Raw genomic sequence first — 25,379 nt, 5'->3', positions numbered from 1 at the left:
TATGCGCCCAAAACATTGACGTGAAGAAACGTAAATATGCCCAATTTGATTGTTTTTAAAGGAGGAGACAGAGCCAAAAAGGAATCATTTTGAGGCTTTTGGTAAATTATTTGGCCATTTTACATGGGATTTTGGAATTTTGTACAGGCCCAAATGTGAGAGATCCCTAAAATGGTGGACCATCCAATTTTTTATTAATCATAGAGAGTAAAGATGCCAAAAAAAGAATAATTTTAAATTTTTTTGCCTTTTTTCGACCAGTTCACGTGGGATTTGATACAAATTTACTTCTAGCGGTTCCAACTAGAAATGTGGACAAATTTGGATCTATTACTTTTGTGAGGAAAGTACAGTTTGAGATGTTAGTGAACTTTTCAAGTTTGTGTCAACCACCTCAAATAGAAAGAGACATTCGTCTTCCAGTTCCCAAAGAGACAAATAGACAGTCATTGATTTTTATTTACTTTTCAGGATTTTTTGGTGTCAAAATTAGACATGTTGGTTTTGCTTAACGGAGAAATGTTGTATTTACAAATTGGTCAAAATATGGCCGAATAATTGACCAAAATTTCTAAAATTATGTTTTTCTGAGAGTTGCGACTCCCCTCGTCGTGGTGAGCGTTTGAAAATTTATACGTATATGAATTTTCATATTGATTGTTGTAAATATAACCGCGCACAGCCCCAAGTATACATTTTTGGGTTGTTTTTGTCTTTGATTTAGTAAAATATATTTAATGAGTGATCAATAGAAAACTTTAGTTGAACCATGTTTGTTGAAACCCTTGTGTAGAAACACACTAATAAAGTAATATGTAATCAAAATTTCACCAGTATATTTTAGAATTAAAACAAATTAATTTATGAATTTTAGTAAATGTTATTTCAATACAACCATTGAAGTAGAAAGTTTACGTAAAAATAATCTTATTATAATCCTCGTACTTTGAAACTTTAACAAAGTCAGTTGATTCAGACTTCACTAACGTTATAAAGTATTTTTAGAACATCTGATTAGTATAAGCAGATATTAACTGGTAGTGAGCTCTGAATATAATCGTTTAGGCTAAAAAAAATATTTGAGTCATAGAACTCACATCTCGTATTCTTGTTTGGATTTTAAAAAATTAAATAAGGGTGAGAAACGATACGATATCACACAAAATATTACTATTAATATCATGTTGTCCACGAATATAGAGTAGGCTTAGAATCTTCTTTCCATGACACCGTTTTAAAACTCGCGCATTATATTCGTCAGGCGATAAATAACCTGATAAAAACATGATTACCATGGCAATTTTAAACAACTGTAGAATCTTCGAACGTTTCTGAATTTACACATTTCACCATCAGTGACGTATTTCTTATTAACCAAACAAAGGAAAATTATTCCCAACTTTCTGAGCTTCAACACGAGGAACAAGCTGAAACATTCAGTTTTTTACTTTATCCGACGATCTGGCTTTCGTCTTTTTTCGAAGCCACACATAACAAAACTGCTTTCAAACTTTATGTTTTAGAATATATAGTGAAACCTGAATGCAGTTAAACATTTGGAGAATAAATCTAGGAAAACCTCCCTCGTCAGATAACAGTAAGTTTTACCATTGTAGTTTTACTGGGAACAGTAAAAACAGTAAACTGACGAAACAATTAGATAATACAGATATATGAATTACATTTTCGGTATATAATATCGTGGGTTCCCTTCACTTTTGGAGTTCCTTGAATTTCTCAATTATCCTCGTCCCATCTTCACACTTTCCCATACTGATGACGTCCAGAAATTTGTACCCTGTCTTGATGTCATGGTTACTGTTACAAATAACAAACATATAACTGTATGTTCCAAACCACGCAACAAACCCATTATTCTATACAATAACTCACATCATTATCATAGGACATCATACATTTATTACTACCGTTTATTATAAACATTATTTAAATCCAGCGTTATGACTTATACCATCCGCCACTTTTTTTCTATTACTATAAAATAAAAATAAACTTAATAGTACCGTATATTCTAACCATACTTTAACCCATTATTGTAATCAACACTATTCACCAGCTACCAATTATGGTGACATTATTGGTCTCTCTAAAGCACCGTGGACGGCAAGGTACGAGTCAAGAATATTTTACAAAACTTGTATTGTCTACTGCCTACAGTATAGTTTCGTTACCCTAACAAAACTTGTATTGTCTACTGTCTACAGTATAGTTTCGTTACCCTAACAAAACTTGTATTGTCTACTGCCTACAGTATAGTTTCGTTACCCTAACATTTCTTGTATTGTCTACTGCCTACAGTATAGTTTCGTTACCCTAACAAAACTTGTATTGTCTACTGCCTACAGTATAGTTTCGTTACCCTAGTACGTTACCCTAACATTTCTTGTATTGTCTACTGCCTACAGTATAGTTTCGTTACCCTAACAAAACTTGTATTGTCTACTGTCTACAGTATAGTTTCGTTACCCTAACATTTCCTAACAGTAAAACTTTGTATTGTCTACTGCCTACAGTATAGTTTCGTTACCCTAACAAAACTTGTATTGTCTACTGCCTAACACAGTATAGTTTCGTTACCCCCTTGTAACACAAACTTGTATTGTCTATTGTCTACAGTATAGTTTCGTTACCCTAACAAAACTTGTATTGTCTACTGTCTACAGTATAGTTTCGTTACCCTAACAAAACTTGTATTGTCTACTGCCTACAGTATAGTTTCGTTACCCTAACAAAACTTGTATTGTCTACTGTCTACAGTATAGTTTCGTTACCCTAACAAAACTTGTATTGTCTACTGTCTACAGTATAGTTTCGTTACCCTAACAAAACTTGTATTGTCTACTGTCTACAGTATAGTTTCGTTACCCTAACAAAACAGTTGTATTGTCTACTGTACTGTTACCCTAACATTTCTTGTATTGTCTACAGTATAGTTTCGTTACCCTAACAAAACTTGTATTGTCTACTGCCTACAGTATAGTTTTGTTACCCAAACATTTCTTTAATGTTGCTCGAAATATTCTAATAAAAACTGAAGCTATGATACAAAAGCACGTTTCACGTTCAATATTTCATATACTAACCTTCGTCTTCGTCAAGTGTTTAGAAGATCTGGTTTGAATAGTCAAATCATACAGAAATCTGGTGAAAACTGAAATATATAATTACACATTCAGCTTTCAGTGACAAAAATCCTCGTAAATCAAAAGGTTGTTTTGTAAAGATAAGTGACTTAAAGAAATCTGTCTAGAAATAGTCACACAAATAGATGAAGCTAACTGTGAAATATATGCCACTGCTAAATTTGGTGACAAATAAGCCCCACTTGATCTAACATTAGTCACGTGTCATAATTGATGAGACACTATATCATGTCACAACTTTAGGGCATTGTTATAACTGTCTTGGCAGGGTATTTAAGGAATCTCTTCAGATTCAATGTGCTCTTCCAGTGGCATAGCGGAATGTATGTGACTCCCACGGCTATCGAAACCATAAACTAATATTGTTCCATCTAAGATTTCTTTTATTTTGTGTATTTAAAATGTATTGCTGTGATAAGCTACAGTTAGCTTGTTAACAACACTTTAACCTGCTTCTCCGTAGACCGTTCTGTTATAATGTCCTGGTCTTATATTATTTCCGGTTACTATTAATCGAAATCACATTTGTAGCCCGTGACTCTCAGAAAAGAAATAGTCTGAAACGTCGAATAAAATAAAAATAAAACGCTTCTCAGAAGTTCGTTGCTACTGAATAGGGGTTTCATCCTTCAGTGAGAAATAAGAACTTATAAAGTAGTAAACATTTTGTTTCAATATTCTCAAGCAACATGATACCTCGCGCACAAACAACAGAGGTTGTTTACAGACAACTTGTAAAAATCTGTAATTTTACTTTCTGGTATTACAGCAAAATAAAGAATGTTATTAAACTGTGTTTTTCTTTTCCTTTAGAGCTGAAATAAGTAAAGAAAAGTATAGTATAAATATATTTAGTCAGGTTTATCTAGGTGTGTTTTATCTTTAAGTAGGTATATCTAATTGTTAGTTTAATGTAGAAAGTTTTTAAAAGATGCATCATTCTTATTAGCTTATTTTTATAGGCTTCTGCTTGACTGGTTCTGCTAAGGTATCATGTTTTTCAATCTCATATTAGTGGTTGGAACAGAAACAAATTCAAATTAGTATTACCTGGGAATTTATCATCCTTAAATACGTTCATCCTAAAGGTGGGTAATCTAAGAATTATACTGTACCACCCTAGACTCTGGTCTAATAAATGTGGAATATGTATATGATTATGGATGTATTTGTGGATCTGTTCTTTGTTTTTGTTTGCAGACATTTATGGAGCTCCCTCTATCAACAAGTTAAACTTTAACTGATTATAGAAACCGGCCAGTAATTTACACAGTTACACATTACTGGCAAGGACAAGCGTTTTATTTATTTGCACATATGTGAGTTTGTATTTCCGTTGCGATTTGTGTTCATTTCAACCTTCTGGTTTCCATATATTCTGACTTATTTGAATACTGCAGTATCTTTAAGCTTATATCTCATAACATTTCTTATGAATAAATCTCGCTGTTATATACGGTGTGTGACACTTGATATCTCTCGTTGTTATATGCAGTGGGTTTGAAACGTGACAGTTCTCGCTGTTATATACGGTGTGTGACACTTGATATTTCTCGTTGTTATATGCAGTGGGTTTGAAACGTGACAGTTCTCGCTGTTGTAAACAGATTGTGAAACTTCATAACTCTCTCCGTCGTATGCAGTGTGTGAATGGTTATAACTTTTGGTGTTTATGTACTGTGTGAGTATCATGCTTTTCATTCTCATATTTGTAGTTAGAACATAAACAAATTTAAATTAGTGTTACCAGTTAGCTCCAAAGAACACAACTTATGTTTCATCAAATCGGTTAATTAGCCTTGGAATAACTTTAAAAATCGTTCACTTGAAGGTTTAACATGGAAACTTTACCTCAGGATAAACTAATCACTAAAGCTTACGGTATAAATGAGATATCTCTGTTACTTGGGTTCATATTTTAATAATTTCATGAGACAGTGAAAGGTATATCTTACTCTATAGGAAGCATATCTCTGAGGTATTTGTTAGGTATTTGTTTTAGGTGTATCGCTGTCTAATATTTTAGACGATTCTTTTATAAGTGCGAAGGTATTTATTTCCAATAAAAAGAGTCGAAAGCCGCCAGGAAGGACAATCTGTTTTAACCACTTACACCACTATACAGTAATGTGTTGTCTGTCAACCAATCAGTGAATAATAAAATGACGTCACATAAAGGACGCTTAATGTTGCAGTTTGTACTGTCGTAACATCAGTAAAACGTGCGCGTGCTATAAATCGCGAGAAGAACTATGCACTCTCTAGGTTACAACACAGTATGACAGTCGAGCTGCACTCTCTAGGTAACAACACAGTATGACAGACGAGCTTCGAAACCAGGACATTTAAAATACTTGTGATTCTAAATTTTGGTTTTATTTACTCTTGAAAATAAACACTTTCGGATTCCCTGAGGATGTACATCTTGTCGTAAGGACGAATAGGAAAGTTACTTGGTTTAGGCTTATCGCTGTATCTGATAATAGTTACTTCTTTACAGCGATTACTTTCAAAACTCAAAAGTTCATTCATTATTTTATAAAAATAATTCAGTCATGAGAACATAAAGATTAGTGATTTATAACTTTCAACTTAGCTTCAAAACACTTTGTTTTTTGGTTTTTTACGGATAAAATGTTGGATAAAAATCAGAAAATTAAATAAATATATTTAATTTAATTTGAAACAGAATTATTGTGGAATCCAAACTTTATTGAATCACGAAATTCGGATAAAAGTACAAAGAATAGCTTTGATTAGGTTGTGAAAATAAATTAACAAAAATAGAGAGAAAACTTGTTTCTGTTCAATAAATAAAACTTCCTGACTCATATAACAACAATATAACGTCACAGTGTGCTATGATTTTGTGCTATGAACACAGCTCCATTACTCAAATAGCAACAACATAACATCACAGTGTGCTGTGATTGTGTGCTATGAACACAGCTCCATTACTCAAATAACAACAATATAACATCACAGTGTGCTGTGATTGTGTGCTATTAAAACAGCTCCATTACTCAAATAACAAAAATATATCGTCACAGTGTGCTGTGATTGTGTGCTATGAACACAGCTCCATTACTCAAATAACAACAATATAACATCACAATGTGCTATGAAACCAGCTCCATGGCTCAAATAACGACAATATAACATCATTGTGTGCTGTGTTCGTGTGCAACTAAAACAGCTCCATTAGTCAAATAATAATAATATAAAATCACAGTGTGCTGTGATTCTGTTCTATGATAACAGCTCCATGATTCAAATAACAACAATATAACATCACAGTGTGCTGTGAAAACAGCTCCCTACTCAAATAACAACAATATAACATCACAGTGTGCTGTGATTCTTGCTATGAAAATAGCTCCATTACTCAAATAACAACAATATAACATCACAGTGTGCTGTGATTGTGTGCAACTAAAACAGCTCCATTAGTCAAATAATAATAATATAAAATCACAGTGTGCTGTGATTCTGTTCTATGATAACAGCTCCATGATTCAAATAACAACAATATAACATCACAGTGTGCTGTGAAAACAGCTCCCTACTCAAATAACAACAATATAACATCACAGTGTGCTGTGATTCTTGCTATGAAAATAGCTCCATTACTCAAATAACAACAATATAACATCACAGTGTGCTGTGATTGTGTGCTATTAAAACAGCTCTATTACTCAAATAACAAAAATATATCGTCACAGTGTGCTGTGATTGTGTGCTATGAACACAGCTCCATTACTCAAATAACAACAATATAACATCACAATGTGCTATGAAACCAGCTCCATGGCTCAAATAACAACAATATAACATCATTGTGTGCTGTGTTCGTGTGCAACTAAAACAGCTCCATTAGTCAAATAACAACAATATAACATCACAGTGTGCTGTGAAAACAGCTCCCTACTCAAATAACAACAATATAACATCACAGTGTGCTGTGATTCTTGCTATGAAAATAGCTCCATTACTCAAATAACAAATAACAATATAACATCACAGTGTGAATAAGGTTTAGGAATCAGCTCGTGCCATGTTTTAAATAACAACAACATATGATCACGATAACAAGAACTCAGCCTAGTATGTACACATGCTAAAAATACGAGCGCGTAATCTAAACACATAATATAACACTCCAAAGTGAAACTCTGGAAACATCACATCCGTCTTCTGGAAGAGTATTTTATGAATTAGAGAACAATCTAAAGTTTACAGTATGATATGTCTTGGGAAAAAAGCCCCAAGAAATTCCAGACTGAAAATACAATAGTATACGATAGTTGAACTTAAAATATAACGCGTTTTTCTTTGGGTAACAAACTCATAGATTCAGTGATGTCGAGAAACCCACTTGTTGAGAAATATATATGCAAAAACGGCTCGTTTGTGAACCTGACGACGACCGAAGAAGGTCGAAACGTTGTTCGCTCTTCTATGTAAAATATTTCTCAACCCAAACGAGCCGTTTTGCATATATAAAATTCATAGATTACGTAAACAGATTACACCCACATCCGTAAGAGGTCGGAGAAACGAGTCCATGGGTAAGAATAGCATCTTTACAATTACTCAAAAGATAGTGTTCTTTAGGTTAGACTAAACATGCATCATATTCAACCAATGAATGACCTAAAATCATTCTATTAAGAGCTCAGAGAAAAGTGTCAGTTAGCTATGACAAAAAAATATGATTCAAACAATAACTGTATAACACCGCCGAGTTAAGAATTCAGAGTGAAGTGTCAGTCAGCTAGGACAGAAATGTCGTGACCTATACAATAGCTGTACAGCATCGCTGTGTCAAGAGTTCAGAGTGATGTGTCCTTAATCGAAAACAACTTAGCTCTAAAGAAAAACACTTGGAGACGAGGATTTATCTTTCAACAACAACAGAAAGAAGACACTGTGATTTCAACAATGGTGGAGAGAGTAGAATGACCACCCAAACAGAGGTGACGGCCCCCTGAACCCGGCCGGAGAGAAACGGTAAAGTGCTAGTTATCTTCTCAAGTTACGGTGGTCCCCACGTCTCTCTTTCACTGGACTTCATGATTCTATAAGCATTGTGGGATATCTTTGAAAAATGGTTACTAATTGACATGCTGTTGATTTGAGTAAATAAAACCTGGGAAATATGTAAACATTATAAGCGAGCAAATGTAGCAAAGAAATTCAGCTATATCATAAACGTATAGAACGTGTCTAAACAGATAATTAGAGCGGGAAATACGTCAACGCTTCGGTATCGACGTGGATTTTTTGGCCGAACTTTTACAAACATTTCCTCGTGTGCGATTTAAACAAGTAATAAGATTTTTTTTTTTAAAACAGCCACTAATAGAAATAACGTTCTGTTTGTAAAACTGATATATGCTTTCGCAGTCTCTTCTTTAGCCTAAATTAAGAAATATTTGTCTTTTTCTGAGTTGTTGTTTTTTTTAGCCTGTGAAAATCCTACTTGTTTTGAATTACCTTCTTTTGTTTGGATATTAGTTAAAACTAGGGCGAGTAAAACTTTGTAAACCTGAGAAATGTCGCCATTCATACGAAGCTTGGAGAGTAACAAGTGGCATGGCAGGACGTTATTACCACAAAAACTGACCTCGTACCTTAGTATCAGTGAGTTAAAAGAACGACAATCAATCCCACTGTGTTCACACAAGAGTTGTAGAAGATTTGGCGATGGATCCAATTGACCAACCGCCTTCTCTTGAGTCCGTGAGTCCAAAATTAGGGTAAAGAGCCCTAGTTTAGTTCTGTCCGAAATTCTGAAAACATCTCTCCGTGTCTTGTGACATCTCTCCGTGTCTTGTGACATCTCTCCGTGTCTTGTGACATCTCTCCGTGTCTTGTGAAAAACATCTCTCCGTGTCTTGTGGAAAACATCTCTCCGTGTCTTGTGACATCTCTCCGTGTCTTGTGAAAAACATCTCTCCGTGTCTTGTGAAAAACATCTCTCCGTGTCTTGTGAAAATTCTTTCTTTTGTTTCTTCGTGCAACAATCTTACTGTATATGACAAGAAATGGAACTTTATATGGAAGTTTTAAGGTTAGATTCCGCACGTTTTTCGCATCCTAGTTGTTAAAGTGCGACACTGTCCGAAACAAACATTGAGTCTACAAATAGAATTGTCGAAATGGGGAAGTGAGCCTCCCAGGGGCTACAAGAAGTTGTCGTCATGGCGACAAGAAAAATATACAATACTGCAATGATACTCAATATCCGTACATTCAATAGATAGAGGAGGGAAGGGATAAGACAGAATGAGAGATATGTCCAGATTCTTGTGCTTAGAAAGTCTGGAAAACTCTGGCTTAAACTAGTTCAAACTTCATACCTCCAACGTTTTGTCATATTCGCCAGATATCATAAAGTTTCCGTCACTCCCATAACGACCAAAAAGGGTGGACAAAGATTAATCAAAACACATCACGAACCTGTAGGGCAGTGAATTATTTAACAGTGGCTGTAGTTTCCTTTGTACACCTTAAATAACCAATTCTAAGTTATATATATATAAAAAGTGCGAATTTTGGTTAAAAACTGTGAAAAATGTTTTTTGTACCTTTTCGCATTAAAGTTTAATGGACCCGGCATGGCCAAGCGTGTTAAGGTGTTCGACTCGTAATCCGAGGGTCGCGGGTTCAAACCCGATCGCACCAAACATGCTCGCCCTTTCAGCCGTGGGGGCGTTATAATGTGAAGGTCAATCCCACTATTCGTTGGTAAAAGAGTAGCCCATGAGTTGGCGGTGGGTAGTGATAACTATCTGCCTTCCCTCTAGTCTTACATTGCTAAATTAGGGAGGGCTAGCCCAGATCGCCCGGGAGTAGCTTTGCGCGAAATTCAAAACAAACAAACAATAAAGCTAAAGAGAAAGTAAAATGACTTTTAGTCTTTGTTTCAACCAACGTTTTGTCATTGTTACTTACTTCATCGTGACTGATAGGGAAAAGGTCATATTTTCTAACTGTGATCATATGCGCTATAAATCCTGAAAACCAACAAAATTTTCTACCTTTTTTTAATCTAGTAAAAAGTCACTATAAAATATTCACAAAAACTCTTTGTTTTTAAGTTCGTGCAAAAGTACATACGGGCTATCTTCACTAATTTAACAGTGTAAGACTAGAGGGAAGGAAGTTAGGCATCATCACCTACCGCCAACTCTTGGGCGACTCTTTTTACCAACGGATGGTGTGACTGACCGTCGTATTATAACGTCTCAGCGGTTGACAGGGCGAGCATGTTTGGTGTAAGAGGGATTCGAACCCGCGACCCTCAGGTTAGGAGTCAAGTGGCCTACAAACTACTCGTAACAAACATTTACGTTTAAGGAAATGTTGTTGACTAATACCTTCATAAAATATGATATTTTTGTTTCCAATATTTGATGAACACCTTTATTATGCAGCTCTGTAAAAGGGTTTCACATTGTATTTGTATGTAGTGAAGCATAGAACAACTCAATGGGCTATTAGTAATATGCCAACCACTGGTGTTGAAATTCAGTTTAACATTTTGAACAAAAGTAATTAAACAATGGTGATACAGTTAGGTGTGTGTTGAACACTTCCTTTTATATTATAAAATTAGGAATGAAATATTTAAAATGTCAGTGTTTACGTAAATATGTTTATATAACACATACCTGAACTTAAAACACATAAGGTCCGAGTTGATCGTTTGTTGATAATCTATGAGCTGTGATCCGTCCAATTCTGGTATTGGAACATGAATTTTAAGGTAATAATTCCGCAGTCTTCCGCTGAGCCAGAGTAGAGCAAATTTGTCAAACCAATTGAGTTGAAAGACATCTAAAAATTAGTACATTAAAACAGTGGATTAACACGTAACTGTTAAATCTTCAGTATAAGAGATTATACATTTAACACTCGTGAGAGAACAGCGAAAAACTGTTTTTACAACATATTTTATAGAGGGAGATTAATCAGTATTAGATAAATTTCGTTCTGTTAAATATGTGACATAAAACACAAACGTTTAGGTTTGTTTTATAGCACTGTATGATCTGCCATTACAGAAGGTTCATTCACTGAAAACTTGTATTGAACTAAAATATACATTGAAAATACGTATTTATTCGAACTACAACATTACATACCTTTCACTAAATATAGTACGTTAAAAATAAACAATCATTCTGTCATTGTTGAATATCTGTTACTAAAATCAGCTACAATCTTCGATGAAACTAGTCGAAATGTTTACTTATACAAAGATGTTATATGGTCTGAAATTAATTAATGTCAATAAGTTAAGTATTTAACTAAATAACAGAGGAAGACACAAAGTTTACTTATACGAAGATGTTATATGGCCTGAAATTAATAAAATGTCAATAAGTTAAGTATTTAACTAAATAACAGAGGAAGACACAAAGTTTACTTATACGAAGATGTTATATGGCCTGAAATTAATTAATGTCAATAAGTTAAGTATTTAACTAAATAACAGAGGAAGACACAATGTTTACTTATTCGAAGATGTTATATGGTCTGAAATTAATATAATGTCAATAAGTTAAGTATTTAACTAAATAACAGAGGAAGACACAATGTTTACTTATACGAAGATGTTATATGGCCTGAAATTAATTAATGTAAATAAGTTAAGTATTTAACTAAATAACAGAGGAAGACACAATGTTTATTTATTCGAAGATGTTATATGGCCTGAAATTAATATAATGTCAATAAGTTAAGTATTTAACTAAATAACAGAGGAAGACACAATGTTTATTTATTCGAAGATGTTATATGGCCTGAAATTAATATAATGTCAATAAGTTAAGTATCACAGTACACGATAAAGGAAGTCCTAATGCTTACTTTTAGTTTAAAGAAAATCAAAACCCGTGAAACTATATATTTACGTTAAATCAGTGTTTGTGCCGTAGAGACATGTGTTACAAATGTGTAATTTATCCGAAGAGAAACATGTTTTGTGCATTTCTTTTCTTGTGCGAAATATTCAGTTTTTCTGATGCTGATTTGGAAGTAACAAACTGTTTGTAGCAACAGAAACGAGAGACTTTGTATTTTTATTTAGTCACTGAGACTAAACGAAGCGCACGTCATTGAACCAACCCGTGTATTATGCTATATGATGGTAGTGGGTGGGCGCCAGACTCAGGGACCTTCGTTCTGCGGGCGGGTTGGCAACTCAGAGGACACTTCTTACTCTAGTGGCCTCCTCCTTGTCCGACACATCCGGGACTTCCTTTCTGAAATGACGTCGTTGGAAATTTCATTAAACCTTACTGTTCGTAAGCCTAGGCGGGGTGTACGTCTCGGCTGGCTAGCGTAATCGCTGTTTAAAAAAGACGGCAGTTTTTATTGATGGCTCAGATTCACAACACGAGTATTCTCGGCAAACTGAGACTCCTTACCGCTGAAAGAAAACAGAACTTCGCGTGGGCACGTGGTAGCTTTGTATCTGTTTAGTATTAGGTGTAGTTCTCAAGTGGCCAGTTTAACAGAAGTATGAGTTTGGTTGGCGGCTACAACCAGCCCTTCCCTGGTTCCGAAGCCTTGTACTCTCCTTATTACACGGCTAGGTTCGAGCCTCACAGCGCGTCAGGGTCTTCTGATGCTCCCCTACTTCACCCTTGGACATTCGCTGCTACTAACCAAAACTCTGAGATGTCGCCCCACAGTGTGGAGTACAGCCCGCCGCCTTACGTGCCTTCTCCGGCTCAGCAGACTTCCACGCCGACGGACTCCTTCTCCGTGTCCGGTTCAGCTTCGGGATGCGACTACATGTTCGGTCCGTGCGGAGTGACCAGTGTCGGGCCAGACGGGAAGTTGACGATCCCGGGCCGGAATGGGATTAAGCGGAGGTCTACGGCCAACAAGAAGGAAAGACGTCGCACTCTTTCAATTAACAACGCATTCGCAGATCTGCGAGAGTGCATCCCGAACGTTCCTGCTGACACGAAACTGTCCAAGATTAAAACACTGCGGCTTGCTACCAGCTACATAGCCTATCTCATGGACTTGTTGGCTCAGGACGATCCTGGACGTTCTCCCGACGGAGGCTTTAAAGCAGAACTCACACGAAAGATTGAATCCAGGGAAGAAAAGAGAAAAACCGAAATAGTAAGACTACTAATTCCTATATTTTTAATGTCAGTTTTATTTATATTCGGAGGAATGCACTTTAAGCAGTTTTGTTGATAGGTGTTCTGGAACTTATGATGGTATTGGAAACGATTTATGAACGCTAAATAAAATCAGATTATTTTAGTAAAGTTCTAAGTTTTAGTAGAGTTTTTTAAGTATTTATAGAGTAAATCGTGTTTCTTAAATATATCAAAGTCAAATAGCGAAGAATGGCTGTTCAGAGTATATAAAAGTTATAAACACAGAATCCAAAATCTACGATCACCTAAGTCGCGACACTGACAGTAAGTAGTAACATCATAATAGTAACACACGTTACATAGAAATGGTGGAAACAATGACATCATAAAATTGTAGTAACCTACGTAACAAAGAAGTTGGTGACACAATAACATAGCACAATAATAGTACTGAATGGTACATTGAAGTGAGTGAAATTGTATGTGTAGTTAGGTAGCAAAGGAACATTTCACAAAGCAAATAGCGTGAACATTTCACATGTCAGCATCCGTTCTTCAAATTTAGCGTTGACTATCGTATTAAATAGCTGAATGTTTACAGACGCAACAATATTTATCGTCATTCTGTCACACTAAATAGTTAAATGTTTATCGTCAATAATCATATTAAAGACCGATTTCGCGCACAACAAGTGTTTATCGTCATTCTATCATTTTCGTTTATCATTCTATCATATTAAAATACTTGAAGTGTTTATTATCATTATATCGCAGCAGCATGTACAAAGCACAACAGTTTTTATCGTCATTCATATATATCATATGTTTACAAGCAAAATGCAGTCGTCATCTCTATCATATTAAAGAGTCGATTTTACGAGCACAACAGTGTTTATCGTCATTCTATCATACAAACACAACAATGTTTATCGTCATTCTATCATATTAAATAGTTGAATACAAACACAACAATGTTTACATTCTAACTAAGTAGTTAAATGTTTACAAGCACAACAGTTTTATCGTCATTCTATGCATACTAAAGAGTTAAATGTTTAAGCACAACAGTTTTATCGTCAATCATACTAAAGAGTTAAATAACAATGAACAGTGTTTAATACCATTTTAAACAACTTTATAAGGTATCCAAATTCCTTATGAAGTGATTTTAAACATCTTTCTAGTTCTCTACCAAAAAACTAACAGTGTTGAACACTGACCAATAGTATCAAACACTTCAATCCAAAGTAGTGTCCGTACTCAAAATTTAATAGCGAAAAACTTCAATTAGTAATAGTGTAATACAAATCAAAGAAGTTTACCATCGCTACCAACACCTTAACTTACAAGAGCGTCCATATTCCAAATCTGACAACGTTGGCCGTCATTCGATACATTTTAGGCTCGGCATGTCCATGTGGATAAGGCACTCGACTCGTAATCCTTGTCATACCAAGCATGTTCGCCCTTTCAGCAATGAGGGCGTTAGAATGTAACTATCAATCCCATTAGAGTTTGCGTGGGTAGTGATGACTTGCTGCCTTCCCTCTAGTCTCTAGCAACTATGGACGGCTACCGCAGATATCCCTCATGTAGTTTTGGGAGAAATTCGAAACAAACCAAACACTTCAATTTGTAACAGTGTCCCTGTCCCAAATCTAACAACGTTCACCATCATTACAAACATTTTTACGTATAACAGAGTCCATATTTCAAATCTGAAAATATTTGCCATTATTTCAAACACTTCAATTTGTAACAGTGTCCCTGTCCCAAATTCTTAACAACGTTCACCATCATTACAAACATTACTACGTATAACAGAGTCCATATTTCAAATCTGAAAATATTTGCCATTATTTCAAACACTTCAATTTGTAACAGTGTCCCTGTCCCAAATCTAACAACGTTCACCATCATTACAAACATTTTTACGTATAACAGAGTCCATATTTCAAATCTGAAAATATTTGCCATTATTTCAAACACTTCAATTTGTAACAGTGTCCCTGTCCCAAATCTAACAACGTTTACCATCATTACAAACATTTTTACGTATAACAGAGTCCATATTTCAAATCTGAAAATATTTGCCATTATTTCAAACACTTCAATTTGTAACAGTGTCTCTGTCCCAAATCTAACAACGTTCACCATCATTACAAACAATTCGACTTGTAATTAAACTTATTACGGTGTCCATATTCCAGATCTGGTTACGTTAAACCTCTCTTCAGTTTGTATGGTGTTTTTGTTCCAAAATTAACAACATTTATCATTATTCCAAACATGTCAGTGTGTAATAGTGTCAAGATTACAAACCGGACAATATCGATGATAATTTAAAACGCTCCAGTATCAAATAGTGTCTCTACTCCAAACCTAACAGCATTGAACGTTATCTTCATTGCAAATACTCCAATTTATAATAGTTCTCGAAGACAAAAGTTGACAGTATTGACAATAATTCGAAACACTTAACTTTATAACAGTTTACATGTCCGAACCTAATAAAGTTGACCACCATTATAAATATTTCAACTTCTAATAACGTTCACAGCCCAAATTTAGCAAACTGGACATCGCTACAAAATTTTAACTCAAAACAGTGTACGTATTCCATGCGTAACAACGTTGACCACCACTTGGAACACTTCCGTTTGGATAACGAAACCTCTTTAGTGTGTAATGGCGTTCGTATTCCAAACTTAACGTTGACCATCATTCCAAACACATTAGTTTGAATAGTACAGATAGACCTAACGTAACAACGTTGACTATTTCAATTTATAATATTGTCCAAAGTCCAGATCTAACAAAGTTGAACATCATTCCAAACAATTCAGTATGTAATAGTGTCCGTTTTCAAAGTCTAAGAATGTTGACTATTTTACAAAACACTTCAACTTATAGTTGTATCTATTCTTATGATCTAACGTTGAACATCATGTTAAACACTTAAATTTGCAATAGTGTCCGTACTCCAAACGTAACAATGTTTGTATTCATTTAAAACACAGGTATGGAGGTACCAGTAAATACTTTCTGAACAAATGTGTAACCAAACAGGTGATGGAGGTGCCAGTGATCATTGTATCACCATATGTGTACCCATACAGATAATGGTGGTACTAGTGATCACTTTCTGAACAAATGTGTAACCAAACAGGTGATGGAGGTGCTAGTGATCATTGTCTCACCATATGTGTACCCATACAGATAATGGTGGTACTAGTGATCACTTTCTGAACAAATGTGTAACCAAACAGGTGATGGAGGTACTAGTGATCATTGTGTGACCAGATGTGTAACCACACAGGTGATGGAGGTGCTATTCATTATTCTCTGACCAGATGTGTAAACACACAGCTGATTGTGCTGCTAGTCATTATTCTCTGACCAGATGTGTAACCACACAGGTGATGGAGGTACTAGTCATCATTGTCTGACCAGCTGTGTAACCACACAGGTGATGTAGGTATTAGTTATAAAACAAGGTATTTATGCTAAATGAAAAGTTAGAACAATGATAAACAGAGGAAAGTAGACCTAGCTGAACCATATACATATGGATTTGTCATAAGAAGAAAATAAAAATAAACACATGTATTTAGAGACATAGAATAATAGTACATAAAGCCATTTGATCATTTAACTATTTTCGTTGTAATTTATTTAACTAATTCCTTCGTCATAATATTACATATTATAAACATCACTGCAGAAGACTCAGCTCTACTAGTTTAGACCTTACTTGTTAGCTGTGCTTACAAGTCAGGATCAACAGACCAAAACTTGTTTTACTGACGAGAATAAAACTGACCTTACTGACCTAGAGTGAAATTGACATGCTGACCAGAACCAATGGCAAACTTACTTACTAAAAATGGCACACAAGTTTTTTGCCAGCATATATACCAATATTTACATGTTGTTCAGAGAGAATACTTACGTTGCCGACTTGGTCCAATATCGAACTTAATCGTCTAGACTAATACTTAACTAATCGACAGTTTCAATATTGAGCTCAGTGCACTACACCAATAATGAAGTTTTAAGCCAGGGCCACACAGAATTTATTGACCAGAACCCACACAACTTTCTTTCCAAGACCAAAAATGAATTCAGTGACCAGGAGCAACATTGTAGATAGTGACCAAGACTAACGCTTTTTTAGTTTGAACAACAGTGTCATACTGAGACAATATACCTCCAGGCAATACAATGAAATAAAAACATTGTAATTTAAACAACAGTAGCACCATCAGACACTATACCTCCAGGTGAGAATATAACAAATTACAGAACATTTTAGTTTAAACAATAGTACATAATCAGACACTGTAACTCTGGGCCATAGAACAAAGTATATAACATTTTAGTTTAAACAATAGTACATAATCGGACACTAGACCTCCAGACAATAGAACAAACCATAGAAAATTTTATTTTAAACAATTAAATAATTGGACACTATAGCTCTAGGCAATAGAACAAAATATAGAACATTTTAGTTTAAACAATATTATATATTCTGACACTATAGCAATGGGGCAATAGAACAAACTATAAAGCACTTTAGTTTTATCTATAATACACAATAAGACATTATAGCTCTATGCAATAGAACAAACTATACAACATTTTAATTTAAACAATAGTACAAAATCGGACACTATAGCACCAGGCAAAACAAACTATAGAACATCTATTTTAAACAATATTATATTATCAGACACCATAGTTTTGGGGCAATAGAACCAACTATAGAACGTTTTAGTTTAAACAATAGTACATAATCGGACACTAGAGCCCTAGGTCATAGAACAAACCATAGAACATTTTAGTTTAAACAAGAGTATGTAATCAGATACTATACATCTATCAAATAGAACAAACTATAGAACATTTTAGTTAACAATAGTACATAATCGCACACTTTAGCTTCAAGCACTAAAACAAACTATACAAAACTTTTGTTTAAACAGTAGCGTCATACTGAGGCAATAAAGCTTCAGGAAATACTACGAAATAATAGCTTCGTAATTTAAACAATAGTAACAGAATCATACACTATAGCTCCAGGCAATAAAACAAAAGTACAGAATTGGAATCTATAGTACCACGCAAGATAACAAACTATAAAAAATGTTAGTTTAAAGAATAGTACATAATGAGACACTATTGCTCTAGGCAATGCAACATACTATAAAACATTTTACTCTAAACAATAGCACATAATCAGACACCATAGCTCTCGGACAATAGAACAAACTGTAGAATATTTTAGCTTGGATAATAGTACATAATCCGACACTGTAGTTTTAGTCAATAGCACAAACTATAGAAATTTTAGTTTGGACAATAGTACATAATCCGACACTATAGCTCCAGGGATTACAATAAACTATATCATATTTTAGTATAAAAATAGAACATAATCAGACACCATAGCTCTCGGACAATAGAACAAACTGTAGAATATTTTAGTTTAAATAATAATACATAATCACACATTATAGCTCCAGGCAATAGAACAAAGTAAAGAACATTTTTGCTTAAACAATAGGACATAATGCGACACTATAGCTCTGGGCAATAAAACAAACAATAACCATTTTAGTTTAAAATATAGTACATAATCCGATATTAGGTAGTTCCCAGGCAATAGAAAAAACTATAGAACATTTTAATTTAAACAATAGTACATAATCAGACACTGTAGCTCCAGGCAATGTAAAAAGCTATAGAATATTTTAGTTTAACCAGTAGTACATAATCGGTCACTCCAGCATTGTGGAAATAAAACAAACCACAGAACATTTTAGTTTAAACAAGAGTAAATAATTCGGCAGTATAGCTCTAGGCTATAGAACAAAGTAAAGAACATTTTAATTTATACAATAGTACATAATTGGAAGCTGTAGCTCCAGGGAGTAAAACAAACTACAGAATATTTTAGTTTAAAGAGTATCATGTAATTTTAAACTATAGCTCTAGACAATACAACAAACTATAGAACATTTTAGTTTAAACAGTAGTACGTAATCGGACGCTATTCCTCACGGCAATAGAACAAACTATAGATTATTCTTTTGTTTAAACAATAGTAAACAATTGGACACTATAGCTCTAGGCAATAGAACAAACTATAGATCATTCTTGTTCAAACAACAGTACTTATCGGACACTATACCTTTGGGCAATATATCAAATTATAGAACATTTAATATGAACAAGAATACATAATTAGACTCTACAGCTTCAGGCAATGGAACAAACTATAGACAACTATAGATAACAAACGTCTCGTAATCCGAGGGTCGCGGGTTCGTGCCCGCGCCGCGCTAAACATACTCGCCCTCCCAGCCGTGGGGCGTATAATGTGACGGTCAATCCCACTATTTCGTTGGTAAAAGAGTAGCCCAAGAGTTGGCGGTGGGTGGTGATGACTAGCTGCCTTCCCTCTAGTCTTACAATGCTAAATTAGAGACGGCTAGCACAGATAGCTCCTCGAGTAGCTTTGTGCGAAATTCCACAAACAACAAGCTATAGAACAAAGTAAAGAACATTTTAATTTATACAATAGTACACTAATTGGAAGCTATAGCTTCAGGGAATAAAACAAACTATAGAACATTTTAGTTTAAAGAGTAGCATATAATTTTAAACTATAGCTCTAGGTAACAACTATAGAACATTTTATTTTAGAACAATAGTAAGTAATCGGACACTAGCTCCAGGAATAACAAACTATAGATGATTTTAGTTTAAGCAATAGTTTATAATTGGACAGTAGCTTTAACAATACAATAATTTATAGAATGTTTAAGTTTAAACATTGGTACATAACCAGATATAGGCCACTGTTTAAGTTTAAACATTGGTACATAACCAGGATACTATACCACTGTTTAAGTTTAAAACATTGCACATAACCAGATACTCATACCACCGTTTAAGTTTAAACATTGGTACATAACCAGGGATACTATACCAATGTTTAAGTTTAAACATTGGTACATAACCAGATACTATACCACTGGGTTTAAGTCGTTACATCCCATATCATACCACCGTTTAAGTTCAAACATTGGTACATAACCAGATAGTACCACTGTTTAAGTTTAAACATTGGTACATAACTGAGATACTATACCCACTGTTTAAGCTTAAAACATTGCGCTACAACTGAGATACTATACCATTGTTTGTTTAAACATTGGTACATAACTTAGATACATAACCAGATACTATACCACTGCTTAAGCTTTCTATAACATTGGTACATAACCAGATACTATACCACTGTTTAAGTTTAAACATTGGTTTATAACCAGATAATATATACCACTGTTTAAGTTTAAAACATTGGTACATAACCAGATAAAGTACCAATGTTTAAGTTTAAACATTGGTACATAACCAGATACTATACCACTGTTTAAGTTTAAACATTGGTACATAACCAGATACTATACCACTGTTTAAGTTTAAACATTGGTATAACCAGATACTATACCACTGTTTAAGTTTAAACATTGGTTTTTATAACAGATACTATACCACTGTTTAAGTTTAAACATTGTACATAACCAGATACTATACCACTGTTTAAGTTTAAACATTGGTACATAACCAGATACTATACCACTTTTTAAGTTTAAACATTGGTACATAACCAGATACTATACCACTTTTTAAGTTTAAACATTGGTACATAACCAGATATATACCACTGTTTATATTTCCATATGAACTGTCACGGTAATTATTTTATCTCTGTCTTCATCGTTTGTCATATATTAAAACAAATCCACCTCATTTCTTGTCTGAAGAGTCATTGTCGTCATTATGATATGATGGTAGCGGTGCTACTAGTAAAACCTTCTTGTCTGGTTGAAAAAGTGTTACTTTAAGAAGTCCAGTCTGAGTTCCCAGTATCAGTATACCACTCTCAACAAGATCGTGATTCTCTTTGTAATTATTCTGGAGATTTCCAACATCATGTTAGCATATCAATTTCATATAGAATTTACCAAGATTAACAAAAGTATGTCATAGTCCTACTGTTCATAACCATTTAATGGGTCTGTCATATGTTCCTATAGCAGCTTCTCATGAACAATGTGATACAGCAACATCTTTTCTCTGTTACATCGGTTGATACATCTTGTGGAATATATCCATATCCTTTTCTGCTATCTTTGTTGCTACAGATGTGATGTAACCATACCTTTCTCTATTATTTCGGTTACTACAATCTGTATGATGTAGCCATATTATGCTTAGCAGTAAATGTTGTCCATTGTCCCACGGTTTGCACATGTTGTTGGACATTCATAAGATTTATTCTACATCTTAGAATTCCTTGTTCTTCTGTAGCCATTGCCACATATGCTTTTCCTTGAGAATATGCCTGACGAAGATTTCACGTATCCGGATGGAAGATCTTTATCTTAGAAGTGAACAACTGTTCGCTCGTTTTTGTGTACAGTTTCACCAATTCCAGGCTTAGAGCAACCTTGAGCGGTTGTTTACATCTTGTAGTAGATGTCATGGTATCCGTGATTACTGGAGGAAGTGTCACGGTAACCATTGTTTTTGGAGCCAATGTCGTGGTTACTGTGAATCTTTGAGCAGGTGTCGCGTATTCGTGGCTGTTCAAGCAGGTGTTGCGATATACAGAGCTTCCAAATAAGGTGTCGAAGAATCCATTGCTGCTGGAGAATTTCTGGCAGTTACTGAAAACCTTTATTTGTATATCGAAAGCTTCTGGTAGAATGATTTATATTCGAATCAACTAGTTTATCCTCCTAGTTAACACTGTGGAAATGCCTTCATAGTCTCCTTTAAATCTATGTTTATACGAAGAATTACCAGCCATACATGTATTAAACGAAACTAAGTTTAATTATAGAAAACGTAAAGCAGTCTGTTGGTATAATATTGTTTACCAAATCTAGTAAAAAGCTACTGAAGGGTTACATGTAGTGACTACCCCTATATGTTTATAAATATTCGTGATGACAAGAAACCCACTTGAAGTAAACATGTATCTCAACACGGCTAGTATGGGTATTAACACTTTAACTAATAAAGCAGAGAACAACGTTTCGACCTTCTTAGTCTATCATCAGGTTAACAACAAACTATAGAACAATTTGACTCTTTATTAACCTGAAGATGACCTAGAAAGGTCGAAACATTGTTCTCTGCTTAAAAAGTGTTAATAAAAAAGTAAAAGTGTTAATACCCATACCAGCCGTCCTGAAATGCATATAAATATTGTGTTAAGTATTACAAATAAAAATATGTTTGTGCTTTCGCTCATTCGTTTTAGTATCGTTTATATTTTCAATCATTTAAATTAGAGAGACTGTGGGTGTTTTCTTTTAACAAAGCCACAAAGGTTATCTGCCCAGCCCACCGAGGGGAATCGAACCCCTGATTTTAACGTTGTAAATCCGGAGACATACCGCTGTACTAGCGGTGGGCGTAAAAGAGACAATAAATCTTAAATGATAAAGTAAGACGACGATCTGACCAGTTTTAAATCACGTTACACATGAAATGATAAAGTAAGACGATGATCTGACCAGTTTTAAATCACGTTATACATGAAATGATAAAGTAAGACGATGATCTGACCAGTTTCAAACCACATTGTACATGAAATGATAAAGTAAGACGACGATCTGACCAGTTTTAAATCACGTTACACATGAAATGATAAAGTAAGACGATGATCTGACCAGTTTTAAATCACGTTATACATGAAATGATAAAGTAAGACGATGATCTGACCAGTTTCAAACCACATTGTACATGAAATGATAAAGTAAGACGACGATCTGACCAGTTTTAAATCACGTTATACATGAAATGATAAAGTAAGACGATGATCTGACCAGTTTCAAACCACATTGTACATGAAATGATAAAGTAAGACGACGATCTGACCAGTTTTAAATCACGTTACACATGAAATGATAAAGTAAGACGATGATCTGACCAGTTTTAAATGTTATACATGAAATGATAAAGTAAGACGATGATCTGACCAGTTTCAAACCACATTGTACATGAAATGATAAAGTAAGACGACGATCTGACCAGTTTTAAATCACGTTATACATGAAATGATAAAGTAAGACGACGATCTGACCGGTTTTAAATCACGGTATACATGAAATGATAAAGTAAGACGACGATCTGACCAGTTTTAAACACATTTTAATACTTAACCGTCTGTCTTAATTTCCATTTATGTCGTATTGTTAAAATTCAAACAACATATCAAAACATCTCAGTATACTTTATTAAACTGTAATACTTTCTACTTTGTGTTTTTGTCTAACTATTATATCTGAAACTTCAAACATCATCTTATACTATCGTGATTATGGAACTACAAGTGTTTTGTTTCTTTGTTCAATTTCTCACGAAACTGCACGAGGGCCACCTGCGCTAGCCGTCCCTAATTTTGAAGTAATAGACTAAAAGACAGACAGCTAGTCAACACCACCCATCGCCAATTTTTAGAATACTTTTTACTAACAAATAACATAATAACAGCCATAAGGGCGAGCGTGTTTGGTCATGAGATTCAAGCAACCCCGAGCCCCACAAACTGCTGGTCGAGTCCACAACTTGTGTTGTGAAAATAATTATAATTAAAACTTAATATATCAGCTAGACGTATAACTAAACTTTTGTGGCGTTTAAAATTAAATTTATTATTCGTGTAAATTGTGACTGTGTACATGTTAATTAGTAGCGGTTTTGACTGAGTTTATTAATTCTTGAGGTCATTTGGTAGAGTTTAGCGTGCGACTGGTCCCGGCTTCGAACCTAACAGAGATAGGTAACCATGATTTTAAGATGAAAGATCTCGTGTTCGCTTCCAAATGTCGCTGACACTAATAAATATCAATGCTGTACAGTTAGAATTGAAAAACACGACACATCTGGATGAGAACGTTAGATGTGTACTTCCTTTTAGCGACATCAAAAATTTTGGAATCCAGCCCTAAATATCAGAAGGTTTTCGTTTGTTGGATTTTTTTTTTAATTTCATGCGATATAAGGGTTATCTGCGTTAGACGTCCCTAATTTAGCGGCGTAAGACTGGAAGGAAAGCAACTAGTCATCACGACCCACCGCCAACTCTCGGGCTACTCTTTTACCAACAAATAGTGGGATTCACCATTAATTTATTACATACTCATGCCATGTTAAATAGTTTACCAAGTAAGACAAACTTACCTTCTGTAGCGTAGCAGATATAACACATCGTGATAAATATAATAACATTACATATTCTACCGTAAGATTACGGTTTATCTTTTACAGTGGTAAAATCAGGTGTGACTTTTCTGGTATGTCAAGTGTGAAACCAAGAGTCACTTAAACAGATGTCTGGAGTTAACTCTTTTATTTGTCAACGAACATATGAAAGATCCGAATAAATTAGTTCGTCTGTTAAATTATACAACTATGCGTAGTCCCAATAAGTTCTTTCACATTTTAAAATTTCACCATTACAAAGGAGTCCCCCGCTAGTACAGAGGTAAGTTTATGGATTTACAATGATAAAATCAGGGGTTCGATTCCCCGCGGTAGGTTCAGCAGATAGCCCAATGTGACTTTGTTAAAAGAAAAACACATTATTACAAAGGATACAAATTACTAGATCCATCTCAGAAATCCTACTATTGTAAATGGTTCAAATAAGTTGATGTATTTTTTAAACTACTACCAGTTTGTACCTTGTACGGTCTCAGTACTATATTCTGCTATTATAAAGGGTCATAATCAGTTGATTCATCTGTTAATGTTCTATTATTAGAAATGGGCCCAAGAAATCGGTTCGTCTTTTGAACTTTTGTCATTTTCAAGGGTCCCGATATATAGGTTTACCTGGTAAGATTCTACTAGTGTAAAGAAACCTACTAGGTTCGTTTATCTATTAGAATTTTAGCTCTGTTTAGAAATTAATGTTTTATTTGTTTGACTGCATATACACACCGAATACGAATATACTTCATTTTCTTAATTCTGTAAACACGTTTACTGACTACTA

At 34.5% G+C, this 25,379-nt stretch overlaps 1 protein-coding gene and 1 long non-coding RNA gene across 2 annotated transcripts in view; one reads left to right on the top strand and one right to left on the bottom strand.

The window, feature by feature from the left end:
* Positions 1 to 1,516: 1,516 nt before the first annotated feature.
* LOC143230055 (uncharacterized) lies at positions 1,517 to 14,761 on the bottom strand. Its single transcript, XR_013016202.1, has 3 exons — positions 14,642 to 14,761; positions 10,841 to 11,006; positions 1,517 to 1,818 (listed from the first exon to the last, which is right to left on the bottom strand). It is a non-coding gene; the product is annotated as an uncharacterized LOC143230055 (long non-coding RNA).
* Positions 12,826 to 25,379, top strand: part of LOC143230054 (heart- and neural crest derivatives-expressed protein 2-like) — a 26,548-nt gene continuing 13,994 nt past the window's right edge. The window contains exon 1 of the mRNA XM_076463052.1: positions 12,826 to 13,310. Within this exon, the coding sequence (XP_076319167.1) occupies positions 12,855 to 13,310 (456 nt within the window). The 5' untranslated portion in view covers positions 12,826 to 12,854. The remainder of the gene's footprint in view (positions 13,311 to 25,379) is intronic.

This window comes from Tachypleus tridentatus, chromosome 10, assembly GCF_004210375.1.
Source record: "Tachypleus tridentatus isolate NWPU-2018 chromosome 10, ASM421037v1, whole genome shotgun sequence".
In the NCBI taxonomy this organism is placed as follows: domain Eukaryota; kingdom Metazoa; phylum Arthropoda; class Merostomata; order Xiphosura; family Limulidae; genus Tachypleus; species Tachypleus tridentatus.
This window is presented reverse-complemented; position numbering and strand designations above follow the sequence as displayed.